The sequence below is a fragment of the Sphaeramia orbicularis genome, chromosome 10 (genome assembly GCF_902148855.1).
Source record: "Sphaeramia orbicularis chromosome 10, fSphaOr1.1, whole genome shotgun sequence".
NCBI classification, from domain to species: domain Eukaryota; kingdom Metazoa; phylum Chordata; class Actinopteri; order Kurtiformes; family Apogonidae; genus Sphaeramia; species Sphaeramia orbicularis.
Genome location: NC_043966.1, coordinates 4,436,947 through 4,447,926, shown reverse-complemented (window position 1 = coordinate 4,447,926; position 10,980 = coordinate 4,436,947). Strand labels below are relative to the sequence as shown.

At 48.8% G+C, this 10,980-nt stretch overlaps 2 protein-coding genes across 2 annotated transcripts; one reads left to right on the top strand and one right to left on the bottom strand.

Moving 5' to 3' along the window:
* Positions 1-780: 780 nt before the first annotated feature.
* LOC115427524 (pollen-specific leucine-rich repeat extensin-like protein 1) lies at positions 781-3,241 on the top strand. Its single transcript, XM_030146107.1, has 2 exons — positions 781-880; positions 2,346-3,241. Exons 1-2 carry the CDS (start codon positions 781-783, stop codon positions 3,239-3,241), a joined length of 996 nt encoding a protein of 331 aa, XP_030001967.1.
* Positions 3,242-9,230: 5,989 nt separating this feature from the next.
* On the bottom strand, positions 9,231-10,477 carry neurog1 (neurogenin 1). Its single transcript, XM_030145903.1, has one exon. The coding sequence runs from the start codon at positions 10,338-10,340 to the stop codon at positions 9,759-9,761; it is 582 nt and encodes a 193-aa protein (XP_030001763.1). The 5' UTR covers positions 10,341-10,477; the 3' UTR covers positions 9,231-9,758.
* Positions 10,478-10,980: the final 503 nt, after the last annotated feature.

The following is a 10,980-nucleotide window of genomic DNA, read 5'->3' as shown; positions in this document are numbered from 1 at the left end:
ATGGGCCCAAAGAGACTTGAATTGCCTCCTTCACAATCACTTGAAAGGATGAGCTCAGGGTGTTCCGAAACAAAGTGGAAATCACTCTGCCTTTCAGCGTTTCTAATAAGCTTTTAACTATTTTACATTATGGCGCTCCCCTCGTCCTCCGCCTCCTGCTCCATTGTGGTCGAGCCACGGCGACTTAAATGTGTGATTTATACTTTTCTTCATGGTGAATTTGAAGGTTTTAAATCCACTGAAAAGGACCGAACAGAGAAGGACTCATTATTCTGGACGCCAGCGCCCGCCGTCCGCCGTCCGCCTCGACCTTCACATTCCAGCTGAAAATTAGCAAAGTGACATTTTTAATTCTGTAAACGGTGCAGACGCTGCGTTGTGAGGGCGTGGGCCTCGTCGCCGTGGAAACGGTTTCATTGCCCTGGAAATTGCTGCGGTGTTGTGTGAGCGGTGAGGTCATGGGTTCGGGGGGGGGGGGGCAGACCTCTGATTAAGACCTCATAACCACTGACCCCCCCCACCCACATACAGACCCCCACAGAGCAGCAGCGACCCGTCAGAACCTCTGCCTCAGAAACAGTCGCTTCATCCAAGTACCAGAGATCCACAGAACCGATCAATAATCAATGATCAGATCAGCCTGACCGCGTGGTCACATGACCGCGGTTCAGACGCTCCAGTGGAACATCAGAGGAACATGTGGACGGGTCAGTTCCATCACCTTCACCCTGATGTCGGGCCGTAGAGACGTGGATGGAACACTGGGTCATGTGACGCGTCATGGCGCCGGCGTACACATGTGCAGATATTGGTGTGAATGTGGGCGTGTCCACAGATCATGTGACTCCAGAGTTTATAGAGGTGTACGATGGAAACACATGTCTGATCAGATTGGTTCTGCCTTTAGCCTGTTTTGGTTTGGGGTTCTGGTTCTGGTTCTGGTTTATGTGAACCAGGACTCAGACCAGGACTTTCTCCACTCATTGTATCCACAGAGCTTCATTTGACTGAACTGGTCTGTCCACACCAGAGCGTTATAAACATGTTCAAGCCCTTTGTCAGACTCGGTTCTGTTGGACTCTGGACCAACAGAACCTGGAAGTTTATGTTCTTTATGTTCTACAGCATGGGTGTCAAACATGCGGCCCAGGGGCCAAATCTGGCTCGCCAAAGGTTTTGTTCCGGCCCGCGGGATGAAAGTGCAAAAATGACCCTGAACAGTCCAGGTTGTCCAAATCCTTTTGGTTCAGGTTCCACATACAGACCAATGGGATCTACAGTAAAAATAACAACACAATAACCCAGAAATAATGACAACAACAAATTTTCTTTGTGAAAAATTATGTGGAACAAATTTAAGTGAAAAAAATAACATTACACTGTCAAAATATTTACATTTACAAAACTATTCTTTCACAATAAAATGCAAATAAATGCATACATAAAAACAAAGATGAACAACCCGAAATGTGCAATTTGAACAATATTCTGCCTGTTCCTAAATGTTTGGTGCATTTATGGATCCACTGTGATCTGCAGTTGTGTTAATAATAAGAGATGGAATATTGTAGAAACTGAGCACATTTTAGTTCCAAACTCCAAAATTTTAACAATATTCTGCCTGTTAACAAATGTTTATGGAACATTGTGTGTAATGTACATGTATAAATAAGTCAAGGCATAATATTGTTAAAATTGCACTAATTTTTCAATAAAATTTCTATTTTTTCAGGTTTTTCACATCTGTTTTGTAAAATGTAAATATTTTCATAATTTAATTGGGATTTTTTGTACAAAAACAAAAAGAAAAACTTGGATTTGTCATTATTTATAGGTTATTAAGTCATTATTTTACTGGTCTGGCCCGCTGCAGATCAAATTGGGCTGAATATGGAACTGAACCAAAATGAGTTTGACAGCCCTGTTCTACAGGTTCCACCAACACTGGTCCATGTGTGGGTTCCACATGTGGCAGATGTGGTCTTCGTGTGGACATAAAATATTTACACACAGGAAAACACACAGTCCAATCTGAACAGTACCGGTTCTGGTCCATCAGAGCAGAACCAGCACCACAGCTGAAGCTGGTACCAGTTTGACCAAGTGAACGCGTCTTCATTAAACCCTGGTTCTGTGGAACCCTGTGTGATGCTGTTCTGAACGTGGTCCAGATGAGTCTGAAACTTTGACACATTTGATTCTGAACTGAGTCGTGATTTTAAGGATTTATGTCAATAATTAAATCTGTTGTTCGTGGTCCAGTCCAGACCTGATCCACAGACCCACGGACCCATTAGAGTCTGAACCAGTGGGGACAACTTGGTGACTTTTTTTGTCAAAACCAGTCCACGTCCACAGAGACCCACACAGTCCACACCTACAGAGACCCACACAGTCCACACCTACAGAGACCCACACAGTCCACGTCCACAGAGACCCACACAGTCCACACCTACAGAGACCCACACAGTCCACACCCACAGAGACCCACACAGTCCACGTCCACAGAGACCCACACAGTCCACACCCACAGAGACCCACACAGTCCACGTCCACAGAGACCCACACAGTCCACACCCACAGAGACCCACACAGTCCACACCCACAGAGACCCACACAGTCCACGTCCACAGAGACCCACACAGTCCACACCTACAGAGACCCACACAGTCCACACCTACAGAGACCCACACAGTCCACACCCACAGAGACCCACACAGTCCACGTCCACAGAGACCCACACAGTCCACACCCACAGAGACCCACACAGTCCACGTCCACAGAGACCCACACAGTCCACACCCACAGAGACCCACACAGTCCACACCCACAGAGACCCACACAGTCCACGTCCACAGAGACCCACACAGTCCACACCCACAGAGACCCACACAGTCCACGTCCACAGAGACCCACACAGTCCACACCCACAGAGACCCACACAGTCCACGTCCACAGAGACCCACACAGTCCACACCCACAGAGACCCACACAGTCCACGTCCACAGAGACCCACACAGTCCATGTCCACAGAGACCCACACAATCCACACCCACAGAGACCCACACAGTCCACGTCCACAGAGACCCACACAGTCCACACCTACAGAGACCCACACAGTCCACGTCCACAGAGACCCACACAGTCCACGTCCACAGAGACCCACACAGTCCACGTCCACAGAGACCCACACAGTCCACATCCAGAGGCAGATGTAAATGTTTCTTCACTTTCACACTAAAATAAATCACTGCGTTTGACTCAGACACATTTGGTTTAGTTCCAAACTAAAAACCACACGAACCCGGACCCTCAGTGGGTCCTCCACAGTGTCGGTTCTGGGTCAGTCTGCCGGTCCCAGATAACGGAGGGGGGTTACAACTAACAATTCCATCCCATAGAACAGACATTGGATTCAATTTGACATTCTGACATTTAACAATACAGGACTAAACTGTGTTCAGACCCACATTACACAAATCTATTTGATTTACGTTTTACATTTTACAGTTTTACTTTTTTCATTGATCATGAAGTTTATTTGCAGAAGTTTATTTCAACAGCAAAATAAAAAAAACAAACAAACCAAGATTCCACAGGGGACAGTTCATTTGGAGTTCTAAACTTATTTATGGTATTTTTTATTCACTTTTTATCTCTAACACAGTGTTATTCTTCTGTCCTACAGCGTCCATTACTATTACATGCAAATGGTCAATTATGCAAATTAGCCAATGATGTCATTTAGTGACTTTTAGGGCAGACAATAGATACTTTCCTCACTGAGGAGTTGGAAACAGTGGTCTGAAGAGGATGAAACTCTACTCTGCCCCGAGGGCAGGAGGGTGGTGGTGTGTGTGTGTGGGGGGGGTTACAGGTGCAATCAGTGCGGGGGGGTGGGGTGTGTGTGTGGGGTGGGGGGGGTTAGAGGTTATCTCCAGCAGCTCCAGGACCTGAGACTCCATCTGTTTACCTGAACAGCAGCAGCAGCTCTGAGGCTCAGTTTCCTCATCTGGTCTGGTCTGGTCTGACCTGATCTGGTCTCCATCTGACCCTCCGACCTCCATACCCCCCCCCCACACACTTCAGGACCACCACTGTCAGTTCATGTGTGCACATTAGCTCTGTTAGTATGAGCATCAATGACTACATGAGGTCATTTAAGGCATTAAGGACGTTGGTTAGCTTAAGCTAAGCATAGCTTAGCTGGGTCTGGGTCTGCTTTTGGGTCTTGGTCAAGGCCTAGTCTGGGTCAGGGTTAAATCTGGGTGTGGGTCTGGTCTGGGTCTAATCTGGGTTCCATCTGGGTCTGGTCTGGGTCTAGTCTAGGTCTGGTCTGGGTCTAGTCTGGATCTGGGCCTGGTTCTGGGTTATAGTTAGTGTTCATGTGGATGGTGACACTTTGATGACACTTTTTAACCCCCCCCCCCCCCCCCCCCCCCCCCCACACACACACACACACACACACACACACACACACACTTGTGGGATGCTGCAGGTACAGGCAGTGGGCGGAGTAAGGTAAGTGAAGGGGGCGGAGCTGCCCGAGGCTCTGGAGGTGTCTGAATGGAGGAGGTCAAGAGGAACCGAGTGGAAGTGAAGTCCTGTGGTTGAAAGTCCTCCGTCCACGTCCAACAAAACCACGGCAGTTCTTCTTCTGTTGTCACAAAACAAACTTGAGGCCACGCCCACACCACTGCTGCTTCACCTGGCTGACAGGAAACACCAAAAAAACATGGCTGCCTTCCTCAGCACTCATGTTTCAGCATCAGGAGGGGGATGGTGTGGAGCACAGGGGGAGGAAGAAGAGGAGGAGGAGGAGGGAGGGGGAGGAGGTGAAAGAAGAGGAGGAGGAGGAAGAGGAGGAGAAAAAGGAGGAGAGGAGAAAGTGGAGGAGGGGGAAAAGGAGGAAGAAGAGGAGGAGGAGAAAAAGGAGGAGAGGAGAAGGAGGAGGGGGAGGAAGAGAAGGTGAAAGAAGAGGAGAAGGAGGGTGAAAAGGAGGAAGAAGAATCCAGAGGGGGAGGAGGAGGAGGAGGAGGAAGAGGAAGAGGAGGAGAGGAGAAGGGAGAAAAGGAGGACGAGGAAGAGGAGGAGGGGGAGGAGAAAAAGGAGAAGAGGAGGAGATGGAGGAGTGTTGTCCTATTTGATGCATGCTTTCCTGCGGGTCATGTGACCTCCACATGTCAGGGCGTCCCTGGCGGTGGGCGTGGCAGCGGCGGTGGGATAATGATTTGTTGCTAAAACAGGAGCTTAGCTTGAGTCTAATTGGTCTTTTAAGTATCACAAAGTGTGTGTTTGACAGACAGCGAACGCAGGGGGGCGGGGGAGGGGAGGGGAGGGGCGGGGCCAATCCTCAGGTAAAAACAGGTAAATAACTGACAGGTGTTGAGATGAGAAGGAACATATGTCCAAAAACATGGCATTAGATCCAAGAGGATTCATGAGGTTCTACATCCAGGTGTTTGTGACCATATTTGAATAAAAATCGAATAAAAGAACCACAACCAGACAACGGACAGGAACCCAAGACGTCCAACTAGAACCAGGACCAGTTCTACAGAAAAACCTTCTACAGATGACGGACAGGAACTCAACATGTCCAACTGGAACTAAAGGTGAAAAATGGTCAAATGTCTTCAAAACCCAGAATATGATGAAAACCCAAAGAAGAAATGAAACCAGTGGAAGAAAAGGCCAAGAAGACTGGACCAGAACCAGAACCAATGAGATCCATCTGAAGACGGACGCTCACTTCATCATCTTCATCATCATCATCTTCATCACCTTCATCTTCTTCACCTTCATCACCATCATCTTCATCACCTCCATCACCTTCATCTTCATCACCTTCATCTTCTTCACCTTCATCACCATCCCCATCATCTTCATCACCTTCATCTTCATCATCTTCTTCACCTTCATCACATCATCTTCATCACCTTCATCACCTTCATCTTCATCACCTTCATCATCTTCATCCCCTTCATCTTCTTCACCTTTATCATCTTCATCACCTTCATCTTCATCCCTTTCATGATCTTCTTCATCTTCTTCACCTTCATCATCCTCATGTGTGTCTGAGGTTCAGGGTTGGAACACTGCTCCAGAGTCAGACTGAACCACAGGCCAATGAATCTGATGAAACCTTCAAACATCAAACTGGACCCACTGTCTCTGAGGCAACACCAACCTGGACTTTAACAGCAACTCAGCGGTTCCTTCATGTCCAAAAGTCTGTGGACAGGATGAGAGCAGCAGCAGACCACTGTGAGGCAAAGGTCGGAGGTCAGAGGTCGGAGGTCAGCGTCTAAAGAAGGCTCTGTGAAGTGGGATCAGTAAGTGTGTCTGCTGTCGCCTCAGGGAACATCTGAGCCCAGATCAGCCCTGAGTCCACACTCATCACCAATCAGAACCACACTGAATCAGATTACAAATAGAATCTGTATAGTGTCAATTCATAATCTGTCTTATTTTATTTATTTATTTATGTAGCACTAAATCAAAACAAAAGTTATCACATGACCTTTGAGCACCGACCACGTTAAACTGAGGATGAGGTTTCATGTTAAGTTTAGATTTACTGACTCAAACCACAAGACTGACAGTTACAGACGCATGTGTTTATGTAGAGACACATCTGGTGTGTGGTTCTGGGGAGGAGGAGAGAGGAGGACAGACAGGAGGAGGAGGGAGGAGGAGAGAGGAGGACAGACAGGAGGAGAGACAGAAGGAGGAGGAGGAGGGAGGAGGAGAGACAGGAGGAGGAGGAGAGAGGAGGACAGACAGGAGGAGAGACAGAAGGAGGAGGAGGAGGGAGGAGGAGAGACAGGAGGAGGAGGGAGGAGGAGGAGGAGGAGAGACAGAGGGAGGAGGAGAGAGGAGGAGAGAGGAGGACAGACAGAAGGAGAGACAGAAGGAGGAGGAGGAGGGAGGAGGAGAGACAGGAGGAGGAGGAGAGAGGAGGACAGACAGGAGGACAGACAGAAGGAGGAGGAGGAGGGAGGAGGAGAGACAGAGGGAGGAGGAGAGAGGAGGACAGACAGAGGGAGGAGGAGAGAGGAGGAGAGAGGAGGACAGACAGGAGGAGGAGGGAGGAGGAGGAGGAGAGACAGAGGGAGGAGGACAGACAGGAGGAGGAGGAGGAGGAGGAGAGAGGAGGAGAGAGGAGGACAGATAGGAGGAGGAGGAGGAGGAGGAGAGAGGAGGACAGAGGAGGACAGATAGGAGGAGGACAGAGGAGGTCAGTGTATCCTGCTCAGTCTAATCCCAGTCTAAGTCTCTCTGAGCTGAACTCAGATCAGTCTGATCCGTCCTAACTCTAGTCTTTATCCTAAAGGACAGTCGTCTTCCTCCTCTTCATCGTACAGACGGTGTCTTCTCCTGGACCGAGGCAGGAGCTGGTTCCACAGTAGAGGAGGTGGACACATGAAGGTTCTAGCTCCGTCCCATCCTCCTGTTGGAGGTTCTAGAACCCCAGGTCTCCTGTATGTGGACAGTGTAGTGGTCTAGATCAGGGGTCTGCAACCCTGGTCCTAGAGAGCCACTATCCTGCATGTTTTAGATGTACCCCTGTTCCAACACACCTGATTCAAATGATCAGCCTATCATCCAGCTCTGCAGAAGCCTGATAACAACCATCAGGTGTGTTGGAAGAGGGAAACATCTAAAACATGCAGGATAGTGGCTCTCTAGGACCAGGGTTGCAGACCCCTGGTCTAGATGGACTGGATGGACCTCAGAGCTCCGATCAGTGTCTGGACATGAAGGACTTTGGAAGAATATTTATGGTATTTGTGGTATTTTTTTGTATTTATGGTATTTTTTATTTGTGGTATTTTTTGTATTTATGGTATTTTTTGTTTTTGTGGTATTTTTTGGATTTGCGGTATTTGTGGTATTTATGGTATTTGTGGTGTTGTGTGACTGTGATAATTGTTGTTTGTGTGATTCCGTTTCTTCACTTGTTTTCTGTTTTTTTCTGTTTCTGGTGGATCTGGATTCTTCTTCATACAAATCCAGTCCAAACTCTCTGGACCTCATTATGACGCTGCAGGTGCACGAGCCACGACCGTTAATCCTACTCCATTAGCACACGCCCCCCCAAACGCCCACAAAACCCCCAGTCAGACTAACCTTAACCCTAGCCCTAACCCTAACCGATACAACGATCAATACATTCTGTAAAGATAAACAGAGGATCAATAATGACAACCTCATCAGTCAAAAACCTTAGATCAATGAATTAGAAAAATGACTTTAATCAATAAAAAGGAACAAAAATCATACAATCAATAACTAATACAATAATAAAAGGGAATAATGGCCTAATAAATGACCCATGAAGAGTTCCGGTCAAATGAGTAAAACAAAATCAAATAAAGAACACGAATAATACAAATAAACAAAGAATACGAATAATACAAAAGTATAAACATAGAAATAGAAATCTAATTATTTTTCTTTATCTAATCTGTTCCATAACAACAGTTTAACGAGACGGATTCACCTGTTGAGGAGGAGCCCTCCTCCTCCCTCTTCTTCTTATTCTTCTCCTGTTTCTCCTGTTTCTCCTTTTTCTCCTCCTCCTCTTGTTGTTGTTGTTCTTCTTCTTCTTCTTCTTCTTCCTCCTCCATCCTCTGCACGTGCACAGACAGGGCCTGATGACGCCCCCCCCCACCACCAGTATGTTGTGTTCTGCTGTTGTTTCTCTGAACTCTGGTTGTTTTATTATTATTTCATCTTTAATCTCATTTTTCTGATTAAATCCATGTAACTTCGTGTTTGAAGGTGACACTGTTTCTTCTTCATCATTTAAAGCTTCGTGTTTTTAGTTTCTTTACTGACATCAGTCAGTCACATTTTTTTTTTTTTTTTTTTTTTTTTTTTAGCGCAAAATCCTTACAGACGTTTTCTCCTGACACATTCCGTTCAGAGCTGGACCAGATCCACAGACCCCCATAGAACCCTCTGTCCAACTTTAACGCACAATAAACGATCTTTGTTCGTCTCCTCCACCTGCTGCTGCGCGTGAACCGTTACCTTATTAATATTAATTATAATAAAACACTTATTAATGCGTCCTGAACACATTGTGTAGACGCGTTCAGGCGCACATTACTGCGCGCATTTCAGCGCAGAGTAAGGACAGCGTGGACAAACAGACATGCGCAGTTTGTTTAATAGAAACATTATAACTTTATTTTGTAGAAAAAAAAAACTGGCACCGAAGTAAATAGAATAAAAAATCTCTCTATGTACAAAATACAGATTTAATAACAAGACAAAAGTAAAACAAATGGAGTAATAAATAAAAGCAAACATCATCTAAGGGGTGGGGGGTGGGGGGGTGAAGATGATGATGAATGTGTCGGGGGTGTTGGTGTGGGGGGGTCAGGATACATAATGAATGAGGGCAGTTCCATTCAGTCTATTGTCAAAGCGGAGAAACTGGATTTCCACGCTCTCTTTTCTGCTCCATCACTCGACAAATTGTAAAATTGACTTTTCACCCCCGAGAAAAAAAGTCATCTATAAAAACTGTAAAACCTCCGGGTGGGGGGGTGGGAGCAAAGTGCAAAGGTTCAGGAGAAAAATACAACAAAATGAAAACTAAAACAAAACACAACTTAAGTTATTTCAGTCTGATCTGGATCCACATTCGGACCTGAGTTCTATAAGGCAAACAGTGAAGCAGAACCCGGACCCGGTTCCGCTCTGGGTCATTTCTCCTGTCTCTGAGTCCGGGTCCGGTCCGGGTCTCAGTAGATCCCGGGCAAGAAGCTGTGGAAGCCGTACACGGGGTCCGGCTGCAGGTATCCGTAGTCCTCCGGGGCGGGGCTGCCCGGGCTGGAGGCGCAGTAAGACGGGGAGGGGGAGGACGACGAGCCGCCGGAGCTCCAGGAGCAGCCGTCACTGCCAGGGCTCGGAGCCGGGCTGAGGAGCAGAGGCGCGTCACCGGGCTTTCCCGCCTGCAGGTCGGCGATGCGGATGGTCTCTGACAGCGCCCAGATGTAGTTGTGCGCAAAGCGCAGAGTCTCGATCTTGGTGAGTTTGGTTTCGTCCGGGAACGCGGGGAGGACCCCCCGCAGCGCGTCCAGCGCGTCGTTCAGGTTGTGCATACGGTTCCGCTCCCGGTCGTTGGCCTTCAGACGCCGGTTCTTCTTCACCACCTGCACCGTCGCGTCGCTCCGCGCGCGTCCGCGGCGCCGCTTCCTCTGTTGCTGCTGCTCCGGAGGGGACGCGTGCGGGGACGCGGTGGGGGGGCTGCGGGGGTCCTCGTCGTCCGTGTGCGGGAAGAAGTCGCAGCTGTTGCTGTCGATGTCGGAGTAGACCGGGTCCATGTCGACGCGGGACCGGGTTTATCTGTGCAGAGGAGCGCGTGCAGCTGCAGGGTGAGAGGCCACGCGCCCTGGTACGTGATGCGGTTCCGGTTCGGAACGGGACGGCACGCGTCTGTGGGGTCTCTGCTCTGGATCAGCTCGTGTGAGCCGGTGAGCCTGGCACACGACCGGCCTCAGCCCGCTTATATACGGAGTCCGGGACAATGACCGGCCCCCTGCCCGCCCCCCCCCCCCCCACCCGCCCCGTGCCGATGCGCTGCCGCATTTACATAATGACGCCTGCGGTGTTTGTGCGGACCGCGCATAGAAGCGTGCCGGTAATCACGGCCAGCCAATCAGAAGCCGCGGCCGGCCACGCGAATGACACGCACCCCCAGCCCCCCCCCCCCCCCCCCGCCAACCACCACCACAGCTTCCCCCCCCCCCCCCCCCCCCCCCCATGTGATCCAGACCCAGAGTTAAAACCAAAACCATAAAAAACAGAAAGAATAGGAAAGAGGAGTCAACCCCCCCCCCCCCACCATAACCCCCCCCCACCGGGAGGAGACACGCTCTGCAGAATCCACCTCCATCCATCCATCCATTCATTCATTCATTCATTCATTCATCTCTGAAGCACGAACACTAGGACCATCAGAGT

Coding starts and splice junctions, on each gene's coding strand:
- LOC115427524 (XM_030146107.1), top strand. CDS start 781: ATGGCGCCGGCGTACACATGTGCAGATATTGGTGTGAATGTGGGCGTG. Junction 881..2,345: donor GGTGTACGATGGAAACACAT/GTCTGATCAGAT, acceptor TGTCAAAACCAG/TCCACGTCCACAGAGACCCA.
- neurog1 (XM_030145903.1), bottom strand. CDS start 10,340: ATGGACCCGGTCTACTCCGACATCGACAGCAACAGCTGCGACTTCTTC.